The sequence below is a fragment of the Balaenoptera ricei genome, chromosome 13 (assembly GCF_028023285.1).
Source record: "Balaenoptera ricei isolate mBalRic1 chromosome 13, mBalRic1.hap2, whole genome shotgun sequence".
Taxonomy (NCBI): domain Eukaryota; kingdom Metazoa; phylum Chordata; class Mammalia; order Artiodactyla; family Balaenopteridae; genus Balaenoptera; species Balaenoptera ricei.
The window spans coordinates 102,208,140-102,227,324 of record NC_082651.1 but is presented as its reverse complement, the minus strand read 5'-3'; the positions used below and the strand labels follow the sequence as shown (position 1 = coordinate 102,227,324).

The 19,185-nt window shown below is 53.1% G+C and overlaps 1 protein-coding gene across 6 annotated transcripts in view; it reads right to left on the bottom strand.

Annotated features, from left to right (window-relative positions):
• Nucleotides 1–19,185, bottom strand: part of PXDN (peroxidasin) — a 65,947-nt gene that overhangs the window by 30,452 nt on the left and 16,310 nt on the right. For 5 of the 6 annotated variants that reach the window (XR_009506380.1, XR_009506381.1, XM_059942318.1 and 2 more), the window contains exons 2-7: nt 11,033–11,104; nt 9,736–9,807; nt 5,999–6,070; nt 2,698–2,769; nt 2,271–2,342; nt 54–223 (exon numbers count right to left, since the gene is read on the bottom strand). Coding sequence is in view for 4 of the 6 variants with exons in the window: in XM_059942318.1 (XP_059798301.1) it covers nt 54–223; nt 2,271–2,342; nt 2,698–2,769; nt 5,999–6,070; nt 9,736–9,807; nt 11,033–11,104 (530 nt within the window). In the remaining 2 variants the exon portion in view is untranslated. The remainder of the gene's footprint in view (nt 1–53; nt 224–2,270; nt 2,343–2,697; nt 2,770–5,998; nt 6,071–9,735; nt 9,808–11,032; nt 11,105–19,185) is intronic. The other variant, XM_059942316.1, reaches the window with a different exon arrangement.

Below are 19,185 nucleotides of genomic sequence, written 5' to 3'. Positions count from 1 at the left end.
CACGCCACGCCCTCTGGACACCAACGCGGGCTTGGGCCCCAGGACTCACTCACCACAGTCCAGCTCTTCCGGGGTGATGGCGGCCACCGACCGCCCCTGGATGCGCCTGGGGTATTCACAGGTGGCCGCTGCCTGCGCATTCCCCGACCGGGCGTAGCTCTTCAGCAAGTCCGCCAGCCACAGGATCTCACAGTCACAGTGAAGCGCGTTGGAGTCCAGACGCCTACGAGAAGGAAGCCGCAGCCGGTGAGACGTGGGATGGGCAAGGGCTGACCCGGGCCAGGCAGACCCAAACTGACCAGCAGTGATGGGGCCCGCAGACAACAGAATCTGACCCGGTCCGGCCCGACCAGGGGACCCAGCAGAGGACCACACTCGGCAGAGAGACGAGCCCGAGAGCGGGGGAAACCCGAATAATGCAAATAAAGGGTGGTGAAAGGAGCAATCAAATACCGTATATTTTAGGTTCAAGACCGAGGGGCAAATACGTGCTGGACGAGTCCGGGAAGTTTTAGGAAAAGCACAAGACAGGAGCCTTCGTAAAGTCAGTAATGCAGAAATCCCCGCCACCCGGAACGATTTCCGAACTCTCATCACCACTGGCACCGCGTCATCATGTACTACCTCACTTAACCCTTAAATACGCCCTAAAGGACAGTCAGCCCACAGGGCACAAATCTCAGCGGCTGAATTATCCTGAAAGTTCCGGGAGAAAGTGCCCCATGAGGCTGGACACATCCGTCCCAACACGTGGAACAGGCAGGGTGTCATCTCCTCCCTCGGAGACGATGGCCATTTATGCAGCAAAGCACAAGGTAAGGAGTGTAACGGGGGGACGTGAACCAGCTCGCGTCAAGTCCGAGGACGTGGCAGCAGGGCTGGCTGCATTCAGAGGGGGGCTCCCCGGGATCAGAGCCGAGGGGCTGCCCTCGGGCGTCCAGTGAGTTCACACCCCAGGGAGGCGGGCCCGTGATGTCACACCTCCCACTTGCATTTCTCCGGGACGCTGGCTACGAGGGGGCGGCAGGCAGAACTGGCCCTGGCCCTCTGGCTGGACGGCCAGCTCTGATGACCACATCCAGCGGAGTCCACAGGGCTCAATGCAGACATGACAGAACCTCCCCCCGGCCGATTCCTCAAGTCAGCAGGCCGTGGGGGACCCAGGACCTTCCGGCGCCCGCTGACCCCAGAGCCCCTCTGAATAAACGGCAGGACCTCTGTGCTCAGGACGGGCCCCAGGGACAGTGGATGAGCAGGCGTGTGACCCCGGCCAGCGGCCCCTGGGCCGAGCGGCCAGGGCAGGAAGCCCCCGACTGCACGCTCCCCTCTGCCGTCTGGCGGGGATGGGGAGGTCCACAGGGACCGAGAAACCTAGGGTTTCACAGGCCGAGCCGATGCAGAGGGCAGAGCTAGACCATCAAAAGGCCAAAAAGGAGGCGGAGACGGAGAAGAACCTTTCCAGCCTTCTGTAGACTCAGGTAACCCTCGCATGCCCTGAGCTCGTCTTGGCAACTTCTGGCAATTTCTTTCCTACCCTCTCTTATCTACCAAACAGGCGGTGTTTCTCTCATCTGCCACCCTAGAACGTAGTTTTTAGTTTGGCTGGGGATTTCTTTATCCCATGAAGAAAAAAATCGTAAATAGTGAGGAAACTCTGTGTCTTACTTAACTCAGGAGAGAAACAAAGGCCACTCTGGGCCCAGGCTTGGTAATTTGACTTTTCTATCTCTTTCTTAAGTCCAGTTCATTGTACACTCTCAGTAATATCTAACTGAGAAACAATGGCCTTCAAGACCTCAGAGAAAAACACAAAAAAGATGTCAGATAGCTTTCTCCATCAGCTATTATAAGAAATTACTCAGTGTAAAGATAAATTATTTTTAGAGACCTAAAAATGGACAGAATTCAGTTATGTGCATGCCTAAATAAAAGGAATGCAATACAGTTTAGAGATTACTTCTAGGCCGATTTTATTTCCACCAGTACAATATGTAACATGGAATTAAAAATTAATTTGAGGAATTTAAAATTGATTTTTAAAAACATCTTCCTTGCCTATTAAAGGGTTAATCTGTTGCCACATTCCCCCAAGCCAGCTAGGTCTTGGTTCGGCGTTCTGATGGCTTAATCCACCCTCCCTTCCTAATTCATATCCAGACTGTGATGAACTCTTCTCTGAAATACCCAGTAAAAGGGGTAAGGTAAATGCATGACATGAAGAAATTATTAGTCTTTGCTGAAAAGACAGCATAAAGGGTTATTATACTTACAATCTTTTCATAGATTCCAAGTGATTAAATGTTCCCGGAACCAAATGTGTAATTCGGTTGTTATGTAAAAACCTGTTGAAAGAGGTGATAAACCACAGCAATTCTTTAAAATACTTTCCTAGACGTGCAGAAAAGAGTATAGCAGTCAAATAAATCAGCTTTTAAAGAACATCCCAGTGACTGCCTTTGTTTAATATAAATGAATTTAAGAACAATGTTATTTAGTACAGAAAATAACTACATTTTTTTCTATTTTATCACTATTCCCACTTCTGAACTGTTAGAGGAAAGCACAGATTTCCTACTGAGACGTTTCCCGGTTGTTTGAACAGACATAGATATTCTTTCTGTTACAGGAAATGGACAGAGCCACAAGCTCCAGGACCTGCAGGTAAAGAGGGTCAACCAGGAAGGTAACACTACTTACAGCCTCTCCAGCTTCGGCAAATGTTGAAATGACTCTGGGTCCAAAGTTTCTATCTGATTAAAGTGCAGGTAGCTAGAGGAGTTTTTAAAAATGGGAAAAAGAAACAAATTTTAAACAGCTTTATACTTTTTAATAGATCTATAAGGTTTTGCTGAAAACATTTGTTCTCTAAGTCATTTCAAATCCACACGTCAATAGATAACTCTCTAGATCTCCTACATTGCATGGAAAACAAACGAAGTCATCAAATAGGAAGATTAAAGACAACGGAAAACTGGGTGCAGACCTTAAATGATTGACTGGACAATACGACTAAGGGTCAAGCACACCCACTGGGCTTCCTCCCCACCCAGCGGGGAAAGCCAGGGGCGCCCAGCTCTCCAAATACATGGACCTTTCTAGAAAAATATCAACATGATCTTCATTACACCACACACGCAGGTATGTGAATGCCTTCATTCCAATCTTTTAACTTACACACGGATTTAGGAGACTTACACTTCAAGGTGACATTGGGTATATTGTTTTTCAGCTACAGAAACAGCTACTACAGAAATAAGAGAAGAAACCTGACCCTGAGTTAAGCGAAATAATGTATTTCCTCAAATGTCCTTTAATTACAGACCATCCAGAGCTTATACTTCTTTCCATTTGAGTCCTTACTTGCCATAAGTTACACATTTTTTCGTAAAACTAATTTCTTCTCATTGTCCTGCATACCGCTTTTCTCAGTTTGAAAATTGGTGGGCTTTTCCCTTAGAAATACACGGAAGCCCCCTCTAACTGGTGCTCCTGCAAGAGCCCCTCCTGCCACACAGGGACCTGGCCCGACACGCCAGACTGCGTCTTCACGAGACGCTGGGACCAGCAGGGTCACAGCACAAAGCCACGCAAAGGAGAGCTCTCTCCACACTCCCTCCACCAGGTGCAGCCTTTCACTGACTTTCTGAAATGATGGAACCTCAAGGTCCCTCGCCCTGTCCTGTCGGTGTCCGGCTTGCCCTGGGCCAGCTCGCCGGGAGAACCACCCCGGTGACCACGCGGCTGCAGAGTTGCCCACCTTCCTCCGCCGGCAGGCAGCCTGGTGGGGGCCGGGTCTGTGCCCACCACCCTCCCTGCGAGAGTGGGGGCCTGCGGGCAGGATGACGGGGGCAGGAAGCGCCCGTCCTGACTATTCAGGACGGGCACTTCCAGCGGCCACCGTGGAGCAGCCCCGGGACCGCCCATCAAGCACAGACACTGGGGGCAGACACGCTCAGCCGCGCTGCACCAGGGACTGCGGGCCGGCCAGGTCCAGGGCGAAGCCAAGGTGGGGAGAGAAGGGAAGACACGCCGGTCCCAATCTGATGCTGTTTAAAACTCCACGTGCCGACAGCCAGGGGGAGGCTGACCGGACACGAGTGCTGCCTTGAGGGGCTCAGGGTTCACAGGCCCCCAGGGCTGTGGCCACCTCTCCCGATGGTGGAGGAAAACGGGCCGAAGGCAGGAAGGGAGCCCCCAGCGCCGTCCACGGTCCCTGCGCCCTGCCCGCGGCCGGCCTCTCAGGGAGCCCAGGTGAGCCTGCTGGACGGGGCGGGTCTAACGCGTGGCCTAAGGAGCCTGTCAGCGCCTCCGGGTTAGAGACCAGAGCTAAGGACACACTTTGGGCAGCTGGCCGGCCCGAGGCTGCAGCCCGTCACAAGTGCCCTGCTCTGCATCTGCACCTGCTCCAGGAGCTTCCCCCCAGCCCTGGGCCAGGGGGTGTCCACACACGGCCGGTTGCTGAGGCTCTGTCCCAATCGATTTCGCTCAAATAAACTCTAAACATTCGTATACGCCTCCACTTATCTTTTAAGGCCTGCGAGAGCCGAGATGCTGGGCAGACACGGGGCTCGGGACCAGCCTCCCGTCCGCTGGAGCACGTGTGCCAGCGCTGGGCATGGGGGGCCCCGCGAGGATGGGGACCCGAAGCGCTCTGCACGTGGCGGGGGCAGATCTGAGCGCGTTCCTAGGGGAACGCTCCCCTCCCCCTCACAGTGCCTCCCCGAGGGGCGGGGACGGGTCCCAATCTCTCTTCATCCCTAAGTCTCAGGAGCAGGGACCCCTCACCCCCAGCGCCTGATCCTGGGTTTGGAGGCAGCCTGACTTAGGACGCTGTCCCGAATCCCTGGGACCTTGGTCACCAACTCCCACTCCGCGCTCCGTGGATGCCATTCCGCTTCCCTCATTTCTCCCAGACTTCGCCTCTGTCTTCCTCAAAAATAAGCCCGCTCACCCCCTCCCAAGGCTCGATGGGCCTCACTTAGCTCCACACCTGACAGCACGTGTAAATCCCAGCCCCAGATCCATTAAAACTGAGTCGGATGCAGGAACGTGTTCCGGGGACCCTCCCTCCACCTGGGAGTTCTCCAGATATTCCCACGTGTTTCTGTGGCGATCTGACCCCTGTGTCATTCTCCCGGAAGCCGAGGGTGTACAACCCCTCACATGCAGCTTCTTTCTACGTCCAGTCCACGACGAGCACAGCAGGCTCGGGAAAGCGGCTCTCAGCTGGATAAACAAACGGGTATCTGAACACAAGAGCCCTGCGTGTGCTTCGGAAGCTCCTGATTCAGGTGAGGCCTCCCCAGCTCTGCCTCAAGGTCTCTGGAGATGTTCCCATGTCCGGCCGAGTGACAAAACCCTAACCACAGCCTCGGCTGCAGCATCACGTGAATAAAACTGCCTGACACGCGACGACTCCAGCCCATTGATGGACAGGTGACCGGCCAAGCACACAAGTCAGAAAATGCCTCTGACCAGGAATTCTGCTTAAAATGAGCATGCTGACTTCACAGCAAAGTAGGACTTCATATGCGGCCCAAGAAGCAACATCCAGCGTATCCTAACTGGAAAAGTTTATTTTCTCCAAAATACTGACGTCATGAATGACCAAAGTAAACCGGACGTGCAGATTCACAAACAGGAAATACTGTACGAGGAAACCACCTGCTGGTCCCCGCTTCTCCCCGAAAGACCTCTACTTGCTCAGATCTGTTTGCAGGTCTATCTTGTTATACCGGAAGCACCATGGGGACAGGGGTCACCCGGTGATACTGGTCCTTGTCCCAGGAAGGCAGGGCACAGGGTGTGGGGTGGCTGCCCAGATGGGCGGGGTCAGAAGGAGGGAGGGACCACGGCTTTGTCATCTGCATGCACACAGCCCTACGCCCCGGGGCACAGACATGCATCGTGCAAACAGCAGACTTGGCCTATTTTTCCCTGCAAGAGGCAAAGGGCAGGTGAAATCCAAGACACCGCAGAGCAGAGGAGAGGCACTTACAGTTGCTCTAGAGAGGCAAGTCCCTTAAACGCTTGCCTGTCAATTGACTGGATCTCATTCTTGTACAGATAGCTGAAACAAGAAACACGGGAGGATTAGCACACGCACGCCAGGCCGTAACTCAGGGTGGAGAGAAGAATTCAGTTGGCACGTGGGGACAGTTTTCAAATTCATGATCGTATTAGGATACAAACAGAACGTTTACACGGTAAGTACAGTTCCTCCAAGGAGGCTCCCCTTCCCCTTTCTAAGGAAAACCTCCAACTGGAGATGATCAGACCACCGCCATGTCTTCAGGAAACTCACAGATTCTTGGAGGACAGCTTATGAGCAGCTGACAAAGCATTTGCTTCAAAGCCTGAAGAAAATAAAATCATTTCCTGACAAACAGGTAACATGCATTGAATATAAGCTTCTGTAACTGATACTGATACAGTTTCAAAATGCCCAGAAATAATCTGGGGAAGAGAAATTACAAAGACTACATAATCTGTTTTCCACTCAGAATACCATTCTCCTACAACAGAAGCAACCAAGGCTGATCAGAAGAACCACCCAATGGGCCCGCTGCCTGTTCCTGTATGGCCTGCACGCTAAGAAAGGTTCTTACGTTTCTAAACGGCTAAAAATTTCAAAAGAAGAATATTTCGAAACACGTGAAAATCATGTGAAATTCACATTTCAGTGTCCGAAAATACAGTTTTGTTGGCACACGGCCATGCGACTCCTTTACTGTGGTCTACGGCTGATTTTGTGCCCCCTGGAAGCAGAGACGTATGGTCCTCAAAGCCTCAAGCGTGTACTGCCCTGTCCGTTCCAGAAGAAGCTGGCCAACTCCTGAAGGAACCCATCAAGGTTGAAGACTTTCACACCAAAGTATCCAATTCCACCAGAAACACAAGACCACATGTGTTGGGTCCACCCATCTGTCCGGACCTCAGAACACATCTCTACCACGGCCGTCTGTACTCAAACGTGGAGGTACCTGCCCTGGGCATTTCTCCATCGCTGCTGTGGGCAGAGGGACGGATCAAAATGCACACCTTTCCTACAGTGTAGCTCAGGCAGGTCCTTCTCTGCAGGCTGGATGCTTGGTGGTTGGGCTCTCACCTACCCACCCACTTAATAAACGACACCGCTTTGTCGCAATGCTTGTAACGTCGCCTACTTCATTTCCAGGACACGCGTTTTACTGCATTTTACTTAATAATATTTGGTGCGGGGCCCAGTCTAACAGGACCTGCTGTGCTGCCTTTAATCGCTGCAATCCTTCCAAGCGATTTCCCTTCTCTCTCTGTGCAAATCTGCTGAGGCGACTTCACCAAGAACTACAAGCCTTAACACAAACCAGCCAGAATTCCCCTGAAACTGAGGCCCAGTGCCTGCAAGAGGCCTGGCACAGACATTACTTCTCCAGGCTGTGGGGTCTGAATCCTTGAACTGCCACCTACTGGCTGTGCGTCTTGAGTAAGAATTAACGTTCTCTGCCTCCGTTTCTCGTGTGCAAGATGGAGTGAATAGCAGTACCTCACAGGGTCACTGAAATTCAACAAACATATAGAGAGCTTTGGAATAGGGCCTCACCCATGCAACTCCTGTCCAGGTGTGAGTTATTTCTCCTACTGCTAACCCTATAGGAGGTAAGTCTGAACAAAGGTTTCTGTGCCTGTTTCTTAAACACAAACAAGCAAAACAAAATATCAACATGGACATCACCTTGCATGCACTTCAAGAAGATGAGAGTAAAGGAATCCTGTCAAAGAATACATACAATTGAACCAAACTAGTATGTATGAATGCATGCTGGTAAAGACATTGGAGCGTAATCTGTTTTCCTAAGAATAACTCGGTGTTGATCATGATCTAACAATAAATCATAATTTTCTACTTCATCATAGAGTTGACCCTTTGAATATGAGTTCTAACTACCTCAAGGGTTAGCGTCATCATTTGGAAAGCTTAATGAAGGCAAAGGTGTATTCCTTACCAGAAGTCAATGGAGCTCCAGCACGTAAGGAACACTCAACCACCAAAAATACACTTTGGCACTGATTAGATAAATACCAAGGCTGCAATAATCAATACATTGTGGAAGCCTTCTTAAACATTTAAGATGCATACCGCACAGTCTCCTAAGTCAGTGCCTGTCAGGATGGACCCTCCCGATGTGGTCTGGGAAGTCGGAGGAGGAGGCTGGGAGCTGCAGTAGCAGCATGGCAGGGTCACGGGACCCCTTCCTGCCACAGCTGCAACCTTGTCCTGGTGTCTGTTCTCACAGTGGTCCATCTCCCCGCCGTTACTGCCGACCACTGCTCAGCCCATCCCGGTGACCCCGGAACCTACCGCGTGGGCGTCTCGGATGAGTTCAGGTGGGAGGGGGAAAGGTTGGCGCGTGGATGCCTTGAGAGGAAGCCCGTCAACAGACGAGGTTTAAAAGTATTATTTTTAAAAACTGTCCTAAGTGAAAAATGAAGTATCCCTAACTACTAGGGTAAATGATAAGTTGCTCTTAAGTAATTCAAACCAAAAAAATAAAAAATAAAGTAAAAAAAAATTTTTTATAAAAACAGACTAAACACGCACACACGCACTGCAAAAACTGGCTATCAGTTAAAGGACTCCGCTTCTAAGAAATCTAGGCTTTCTTCTGGAGCTTACACAGCACTTAAAATCGAAAACCAAAACAAAACGTAAGTAAATAAATGAAAACTCAAGAATAAATAGAAGACCTTTCCCTCATTTTAAAAATGAGCAACAAGGCTTAGTGTGAACATTGCTAATGAAAAATTAATATACTGCGTCAAAAGTGATGGAGAGAAGTGTGTAGACACGACAGTTTCAGATTCTTCGTGGGGGAAGATGTATTTAATAAAAAGTTAATGTTACCTCTTGCTCATAACCACTGTCTCACCTGAGCTCAACAGGACTTGGAGACACCCAGGTTCACTTAAGCCACACGTTTCCCCCAAAATCACTGATACCAATCCCTCATTAAAATGGCTCTAGCTGAACAGTCCTAAAGTTAAGAGTAATTTCCTCAAAGCACATGATACTTACTTCTAATCTGTTAGAACCAGCAATGTATTCAGTGTTTTGTTAAAGTTTCCAACTTCAAAATAAGTGCCTGTGAAGGTACTGAACCAGGCGAGGTCATTTTCTAACTGCAAAAGTGACTTCAACAAGCAGATGTTTTAAATGCTAATAAAATCATTAATTCAAATCACTTTTTAAAGGTAGAATAAAATTTAACTACATAAAAATAAGAGGTGAAATCACTTGGCGGAAGATGGGGAAAATCAGCAGGAATTAGTGACATTCCAGAGGGATCTGTCATTCCCATCTCACATCTCGCCCACCCCTGAAAGCTCAGATCCCACAAAATATGTCAGCTGTTCACACTGGCGGCTGAACAAAAGTTATCACCTTCCATCTCAAGAAGCGTCATTATTACCCGAGAATGATTTTCAGAGGCTATAGTTTTTCATTTTATTCAACCTATTTTACTTAAGGCTTAGCAGATAAACACTAGAAATCACATAACGTAGCACTTTATACTGATAACAACTCATTTTAAAAGTCCCAACCAAAATTTCACTCACCTTTCGAAAGTAAAACCTCTTTTTCACGTGACTGTATTTACAATAATTCATGAACAGTACAAAATTTAGCTAGCTCAGTGAGTAAACAGTCCAAATACAGATAACAGACTCTGGTGTAAAGAACTGGTCATGACTTACAGGTATTTTAGATTCTCCAAGTCTTCAAATGACCCACCAGGTATACTCTTGATCTGATTATTGTTGAGAAGCCTGTGAAAGAAAGTCTCAGTAAGAATTTAAAAAACAATACCTACCAAATGTAAAATAGATAGCTAGTGGGAAGCAGCCACATAGCACAGGGAGATCAGCTCGGTGCTTTGTGACCACCTAGAGGGGCGGGTTAGGGAGGGTGGGAGGGAGGGAGATGCAAGAGGGAAGAGATATGGGAACATATTGTATGTGTATAACTGATTCACTTTTTTATAAAGCAGAAGCTAACACACCATTGTAAGGCAATTATACTTCAATAAAGATGTTAAAAAAAAAAAAGAATGATTGAATGATCGAGCAAATATGCCATTATCCTGTCACTGAAATTCATTCACAACCAAAAAAAAAAAAAAACAATACCCTTCTGAACTGTGTTATGATTAAGCCACAGACCTAACACCGACATTCGCTAAATGCAAATTAACACAAGCAAGAGCCCTGTGGGTGCTGGACGCTCCCAGCTCCAAGTTGCCTCAGGGGGCTGGTCCGTATCAGCGCACATTGCTGCAGCTCTGCACACAGCGGAGAAGCAATCCCCTCTCTCCTGCACAAGACGGCTCCCTTTATCCTGCCGTCTCTTCCATTTCCCCTCCAGCCAACTAGGAGGCCCTCGCGGAGGTGCAGGTTGTCCCGGAGGTCGGTGTCTCCCCACGGAGCTTTCCTTTTCACAGGGAGGGAGCTGGGGGCCGAGCCACCCATGTCCCCCCACCAGGCTTACAGGGCAGTGGTGACCGTTCCTGACCCCCAGGCCCTGCACTGAAGAGTCACCTCCTGGGCAGAAGGGCCAGAGCCCGTCTCCGCCCACGGCATTCAGCACAGCCCACGGCAGCCCGGAGTTGGGGTCTAAACCCTGGGACACAGCTGGACAGCACCCCAGCCCCACCAGGGCCCGTACTAGCTCAGGAGGAGGGCCGTCCCCTCGATCCTGCAGTGGGAGATGTGCCCAGCACAGGCCTGGATCACACCCAGAGGATGGACAGGTTCACAGAGGTCAGATGAGACACACGGGGACAAAGGTCACGACGGCCGCCAAGCCTGGGACCCAGTCCTGGCATCTTAACGTGCAAATCCCTCTGTCAGGTTCCACGGCAACCCCTCAGCCATGCCCACCCATGGTGGGCAATGGGGTAGACCTCCCTCAGCATTCCGGATCTACCCCCAGGGAAAGGGGTGATAATTTTGGTATCTCTCTTCTACCGGCTCCCAGTACAACGTCTGGACTTACAATGTGTTCAAGTTTCTCAGCCCCCTGAAGGCCCCCGGCTGGATCTCTCTGATTCTGTTAAAGCGAAGATCCCTGTGAAGAGAAAAGAAACGCATTTACAGAGAGAAATCTGCGATTGTCACTAGTTGTGTGTCATCGTTAAATATTCGGTTTCCAAGCAGCAATAAGGCATTTAAGAAATCAAACCCCCCTGTTTACTCCTTGGATGAACCAACCCTGGGCCAAGGCTAACAAATACATGAATATTTGTCTGAATGACAGGTGGACGCTCTCGCCTTACAGAGTTTGTTTAAACAATAATTATGAGGAGATAAGAGGTTCGTTCCTTTGTCACCCATCCATCCATCTCCGCCAGCCCACGGGAACGCTCAAGTCTCAGCGTTAAGACAACAAACACAGGACGGATTTGCAGGGCCTCACGAAGGGAGTCACCCCTGGAGCAGGCGTGGAAACACCGGGGTTCCCTCCTGTAACCTCTGAGCTGGAACTCACTCCCCCAGTAAGGACGTTTAGCCCGAACGCTCAGAGCCACAAAGCTCACTCAGCGTGTGAGCTGGAAAAAACAAGGCTATTTCACGTGTGCATCTTAACACGGTAAATAAAATTAAATGCACACGTAGAAGAGTGGACGGAGGGAGGAGCTGAGCAAGAGGCAGAAGCCGGCCCGGCGGCGGGAGACGCGCGGACACGGAGCAGGCCGGCGGGGCTCAGGCCGGGGCCCGGAGTGCAGGGACCGAAGGTCTGCTGAGATGCCCGCTCCCACCCTCCCCCAGCTGGAATCAAAATCTATCAGTTGAACAAGTGTGAAAGTCACCAACAACTAAACACAAAGACCCCTTTCCTGACCAAGGAGTCTTAGAAACATTAAAATTCCTTACTCACAGGATGAACCCCTTCCGTCACAGCCCAACGGGGATCACGACGGGCTGAACTGTGTCCCCACAAGTTCGCGCGTTGAAGCCGGGCTCCCAGGGCCTCAGAATGTGATCTTATTTGGGGAAGGAGTCCTTACAGAGGTGACCAAGTTCCAGTGAGGTCACTGGGGTGGCCCTGGTCCGAGACAGCTGGTGTCCTTGTAAAAAGGGGAGATTTGGAGACGGGCACACGGGGGAAGGCCAAGGACCGCGGCAAACCTCCAGAGCCGGGCGGCGGGTGGGCGTGGAGGAAAGACCCGGCTCAGAATCCCCCTCGCGGCCACTGAAGGAAGCAGCCCTGCCAGGTGACCCGGGATGTCCGGCCTCTGGGACTCCGGGAGAACAGACCCCTGTCCTGTCGGTGGTGCTTCGACAGGACGGCCACAGGAAACTCCCACGGGCATCCTGGGGCAGCACTGGTCCAGGTCACGAACGGACAGCCCTCTTATGCTATGTACTGAGCCCTTTCAGCGTTCATAATCTTTTCAGGAATCTGATTATGTTGACCCGATTCAATAGCTGTAACTGATGACAGAACTGGTTTGAGTTTGCGGTGGAGGCTTCTCGGAAAGCGTTTGTTTGAGCGGCTGAAACCATCCGTGTCTGCGCCGGGGCAGCAAGTGCAATGCACTGCCTTCGGGCATTTGCTTCCTCGCTCTGGGTCAAGTCCTCGGGACCCGGGCAAACGGTCAGCACCTGACCCTCACCCGGGTTCACTCTCCTTGGAGACCCTGTTGCCCACCAGCATGGTCCCCCAGGACCCCTCCTCCCCTGCACAGACAGGCTTGTTTCCTAATAAAGAGTAATTTACGTTCAGATTCAGAACAGAGCGAGCGGCCCCCTTGGGGGGGAGCTGGGACGGGGAGGGAGTGGAGGGCAGATGCGGGCAGCTCCCCTGGGGACCCTAACGCTCCCCGCAGTTCCCGCTTTCTTCTCGACTTCAGAGGGCTAAGGTGGCCCCGTCAGCGTCGGTTCTGTCCCCCAAAAGCTTAACCCTGGTCCTTCAAGCCCCCCGCATCCCCTGATCCTAACGCACCGCCAGGCCCGTCCACTTTCCCCAGACAAGGCGCAGCACCATCTCCACCTCCTTCTCTTCCTCTGCCACCAACACTCGGCCAGGCCCGGCCGTGTCTGCAAACCTGACCTCAGTCCTGCACTGGACACCGTCCACGAGCGCCCGGCCCACGGCTCCCATCGCCGCAACACACCTCCCGACCGGGATCGCGGCGGCCTTTCCCGTGGGCCCCGTCCAGCCCTCCTAATGCTTCGGGCCCGTGGGCAGCCTGCATGGAGGACGCAGGTCCCCCGACCAGGGATGCAGCCTGCAGACCTCTAGGTGGGCCGGGCAGAGGGGCGCCTGTGCCCAACCCACTGCCAGCACGGGGTGAGGGGCCTTTCAGAGCAGCCACGTGCACCTCCACGTGGCCCACACGGTGCATCGTAGCCAGCTTGAACTTTCGTTTCCGTTTTCTGCAACATGTAAACGCTTCCAAAGCGTCATCACTAATAAGTAATTGACTATTAAACAAGGTGCGTCTGGAGGCCACGCCCCTGTCCCCCGCACAGCTTCCCCTCCTCCCCGGTCGCTCTTCGGGGTGACTCTACCTCACCCTTCCACTGTGTCCTTTTGAAAATCTAAGCAAATAGAACATGTGTCTATTTCCCTCCCTTTCTTGCACAAAAGGCAGCTCGCTGTGAACACGCTTTTCTTCCCGGGGTAAACTGCGGAGCTTCCCGCAGCCGTGTGTGGACACGCCCACACCTCCTTCCGGGCGGTGACAGCGGCCTGTGCTCGGGCCACCTCGGAGGACCGCTCCGAGCCGTCATGGACAGTACCCGGGACTGGCTCTCTGGACCCATCAATTCACACTGTCGCTGAGGTATTCACGGAACCGATTCCTAGAAAGGCATGGCTGGGCCGAAGGATAAACAGGCGTCATGACAGCTGACATCTCTGAGCTTGCTAAGTGCCCATCACTTCCATAAACACATGTGGTCCACACACCCCACGCGCTGTGGGAGCCCAGCCTCAGAATCTGCCCAATGTCGCACGGGAGCGGGTGACCTGCAGGAACCAGACCCGGGCACTGCCTTTCATTCTCTGCTCCCAGCATGACGCTGAGCGGCGAGGGCTCCAGGAGGCTGGAGACAGGGGACAAAGCAGCCCAAGGGCGACTGCACCGTCCAGACAAGGCGGGCAGGACCCCCCAGAGGCCAGGGGGTGGGGCAGCCTGCGAGCAGGAGAAGGTTAAGGGCAGGCTGTGCACAGTGGCAGGGAGGGACAGAGTCGGCGGGGGTGGCCCCAGGCTGAGAGGTGTAGCCACTGCTGACAGGAGGGGCCTGCAGTAGTGACAGCAGGCGGTCCGGTGACAGTCCTGAGAGCCCAGCGGCGGGCACACACGTCACACTGCCCACGCTCACCTCCACCTGCTTAAGCGTCCAAAGCCCTTGCCAGCCACATCCCTGAGGGCTGACTCGGTGCGTCCGTCATAAACTCGGAGCCCGAGCACGGGGTCTCCCAGGCCGGGTCTGAGCAGCGCAGATGTCAGTGGGACCGGACCTCACCCTGCCTATTCCTGCCAGCTACGCTAGGAATGCAAGGCCCGACGCCCCTCTTTCCGAGCAGCCCCCAGAGCAGTGTCTGCAGGGAGCAGCCTTGAAGGATGGGTAATGCCACCTCCGGTCACCCTGATACTTGCCCACCGCTCCCCCTAAAAGGGTGACCTCCCCAAGGTCAGTGCTCCTCTCCTCCAAGGGACGTGCGGGCTCAGGAACCAATGCCCTTGTCTTGACCCCCAGGCCCCGGGAAGGAGAGAGAGGCCTGAACGTCACCCCCTCGATGGGAGCTGTGTCTCCAGGTAGGAAAGTGATGGGTCAGGCGTTTCCGGCATCACCCGCTTCACTGCAGAGTTGGGTTCAACGACGCTCATGACACTTAACCACAGGACTCACTTTTAGTCTCCCCCCAAAATCTAGTACTGATGCTGCTGATTTTTAAAATATAATTAAACTCAGGGCTTCCCTGGTGGCTCAGTGGTTAAGAATCCATCTGCCAATGCAGGGGACACGGGTTCGAGCCCTGGTCCGGGAAGATCCCACATGCCGCAGAGCAGCTAAGCCCGTGCGCCACAACTCCTGAGCCTGCGCTCTAGAGCCCGCGAGCCACAACTACTGAGCCCGCGTACCGCAACTAGTGAAGCCCGTGCTCTGCAACAAGAGAAGCCACCGCAGTGCGAAGCCCACGCACTGCAACGAAGAGTAGCCCCCGCTCGCCACAACTAGAGAAAGCCTGCGCGCAGCAACGAAGACCCAACGCAGCCAAAATAAATAAATATAATAAATTTAAAAATATATGTGTGTGTGTATATATATATAATTTAACTCAATTCAGTATTTACTGAGTAGCTTTGAAAAAACAGGGGTCACAGCTAGAAATCACAGAATGTTGATACACTATGATACATGTATTTTTATTGGTTTTCATCTCTTTCTTCCTCCTTTCACAAAAAATTTGAGCAGCATGAAAAAGTACCCATAAAACAATAGAAGAAATAGCTAAAGGAATGAGGGGGAAAGGAAACAGGACAAATGGAGAAGCAGATGCTGGCGGCGGGATGCAGGTCTGGCTCAGAGAATCCCAGCCGCCAGCGCAGAGACAGCCTGATCAAGCACAAGATCATCAGCTCCAAAGAGCCCTCGGCACACTGCCCGGGAGAAGTGAAGCTTTACCGATGCTAAGACACAGGCAAAGCTTCTCACAAGGGTCCTCACAAACACTGGGCACGTAGGTGTACCTCCCGAGCACAGGTCTCGTGACTGGCTCTGCGGGGGGGCTCCCCCCTCCCTGTACGCAATGGCAGGACTTTAGTGTGTGATTCGGGCAAGCAGTTATAGAACTTCATCCTGTCCATCCAAGTGCATCCTTCCGGCCTCCGAGGCCTCCCTGGACCCTGATTTGTATCAAGGACTCACTAATCCTCCCAGGAGTGTGTCACCTACAGGTGTCATAGGCACCCACTCTCCTTCACTCAAATTACTGAAATTAAAAAAAAAAAATAAAACAGGGACTTCCCTGGTGGTCCAGCGGTTAAGAATCCGCCTTCCAATGCAGGGGACGCGGGTTCGATCCATGATCGGGGAACTAAGATCCCATATGCCGCGGGGCAACTAAGCCCGTGCGCCGCAACTGCTGAGCCCGCGTGCCACAGCTAGAGAGAAGCCCGCACGCTTCAACTAAGACCCGATGCAGCCAAATCAATATAAAAAATTAATTAACAAAAACAAAAAACCAGAAACAGAAATGCAGGTCAGCAAAGGAAAAAACAGCGTCTGATGGTGAAGAGCACGTGGGTCCTGGTCAGAGGTTGGGGAGAGGCTACACAGGGCCGGGCATTCTGGACGAGGGACAGTGACAGAACCTGCACTTGCACCCATCACAGGGGACAGCCCTGCTCCAGCGGGGCCCAGGGCCTGGACACGCCGTCTCTGCATGTGCAGGGCGCTCTCGGACACCGGATGGTCCAGCGTCCACTGCAACAATGCAACAGCCCACCCCTCCCGAGGGCCCAGGGTGACCACGCGTCCTGGCTGCCTGTGAGGCCCCAGGACACACCCTCAGCCCCACACCTATTAAAAACCGCTTCACTTTCAGGAGTGGAGCCGTCAGGGACCAGAAAGTCTGCCCCTCGTCCTGCCCAGGTTCTGCCCCTCGTCCTTCTTGCCGTGGCACGAGGTGACCCACAGGCCATCTGAAGGGACGAGCTCAGAAGAGTCACAGAGGTCAGTGCTCGACCCGCCACCGTGGCAAAAGGCCAGGTTGCGGGGTCTGCTTTTTCCTCCCACTGTGTTGTGGACTTCTGTAAAACACAGAAAACGTCATGTCGTCCGATGTGGCAACAAAGCCCAGTTGCCAGGAAAGCTCCTGTATTTATCGGTGACAGAGCGGCCCTTGTGCGGTCAGTTGTGCAGACGGCACTCCGAGCCTGGCTTCTTCGGATGATGTCCAGGGCACCAGAGAACACGCGGGCCCTCCCCACACAGGAGCCTCAGGGCGCAGGGAGAGGGGCCCCGGCGGAATCATGCCCCCCCCCCCGAGGGCTGGCGCTCCCGTCGAGGGGAGCGGGCGTCGGGGTCTCTGCTGACCATCACCTAGAGGACTTCCCTCTGGAGCCCTCCCAGGAGGCGGGTAACGTGCAGGCCCCTGGGTGACGGCGGAGCCGGGGGTGACCAAGGGGCGAGTCCTTTGTTCTCCAGGAACAGCTGTGAATTTCCTCCTGCGTCCACTCTTCATCCAGAACCTCAGATCCCAGAAAAAGGCCACACGGACAGAGGAGGGACGTGGGTGCTTGGGACACAATTTGCTAAGTGTTTCATTTTTTTGTCGTCTCCCCTTCCAGGATTTAAGCACATGGAACCAAGGGCCCACCTCTTGCCTCGAGAGCATGGAACCTGCTTGGAAGGGCTCCCTCAGGGCTGCTGACGGACAGACCCAGGACGGGCCCTGAGCTGCCGCTGTCTCCGGGCCAACGGGTCCTCCTGCGCGGCCGCCTCCCACTCGTGGGGAGGGGGGACTAAAACACGGCTCGGGGGTCGGCAGCCCTTCACACGGGGAGGGCGGGGGACGCACTCCAAGGGGCAGCAGCGTCCAAACTATGCTGGGCCCTCAGCCCGCCGCCCCAGCTCAGTGTCCTGAAGGCGGGACCTGAATTAGGTCAACTCTTCCACAACCTTCTGACCAACTTGGTAAAGTCTGGTTCACTGAGTCATGTGTACGAATAAAGAGAAAACGGGGAGGCAAAAAAAAAGCCATTGTTTTCTCCTGATAGAGAATTTTTAAAACATTGAATGGTTCAAAGCCCAGGACAGAAAACTACTTCAAAAGAAAACGGACTTTGGGAAATAAACCAAGGTATTGATTCATTCAAAGGAAGCACACATGGAAAAGCGTTTACTCCGGTTCTGGTTTTAGGTTTTGTACAGCTAAAAAGAGAAGCGAGGAAGAGCTTAGAGTGTTTGGGCAACTGGGAGTGAGAAGTGAGCTCCGACCTCGGAGAGGACCCTGGTTTCCACCTGGTGGCCTGCACAGACCACGGGACAGCCAACGTGTCCGTCACCCTGAAAACACCACTGCGTCACTGCTCCTGACCACCGAGGGCAGTTCAGTGCCGGGGGCGGGGGGTGCTCTGGGAACAGCCCTCAGCAAAAAGCGTTCAAGAGATGCTCTGCCCCTGCAACCTCTCCAGCCCGCCAGGAGTCAGCAGGGAGGACGCTGCTCATTGAGGACCATCCGGTTCATCGCCTTGCCACTGCACTCGGACCGCTGGGTCAACTGTTAAGAATCTCCTTGGTGTCACCATCGCCGGGCCCCCAGGGAGCACTCGAGGGGCCCAACTCCAGCCCAGATCCCGTCCCTCCCCTCCCAGAACCGGGGAAGGAACCAGAGGAAGGCGCACCTGGCTGTGCTCCGAGACCGGCCACGTGGGCCCAGGCAGTGCCTCCTGTCCCCTAAAAGGCCGGGCAGAAAGATGGTGGGATTCAGGCCCACGCGGTCTCCATGGCAACCCGTCCACTCCGTTGTCACGGCTACGCAGCCGAGGGCGGTGCTAAAGCAAGGGACCTGCTCTGACCATGCACAGCTGTGATCAAGCACTGAGGTTTGAAACTCAAAAAACTACGACATCAGGAAGCACTACTCTTCTGTTTTCAACTATTTAAAAATGTAAAACGCAGAGTTCGCAGGACAGCAAAAGCAGGCGCTGGCCGCTCCCGGCCTTGGCCCCGGGTCTGGACGCGGGTGCGGTGAGGCAGGTGTCTGCCCACCGTCCCAGGGGACTGACTTCCGTGTCAGGAGCATCGCTCCGGGCCACATGCAAATGTAAAGCCTTCCCCGCGCCCCGCAGCGCCTCACAAACAAACAAAATGTATCTACTGGTTCACGCACCGCAGGCTGTGTGCTCTGGGAAAAACGCCCAAACTTCTCCCATGGCTGTTTAAAAAATGAAATCAGTGTTTTTCTTGCTTTCCAGACCAAAAAATGGCCATAACTGTGTACCAAAGACTTCTCCCTCCCAAGGCCATTTCATTGCATCCCAGGAAGACCCCGTGCAGAGGCGAAGCCGAATACAGCAGTGTAATTAGGGGACAAGGCCCCCCTCTGTCTCTCAAGCAAACGAGGAGCCAAAACAGCCTGGACGAGCGTGAAATCCATTCTGTCCAGCTCAGCGTGTCAGTGAAAACACA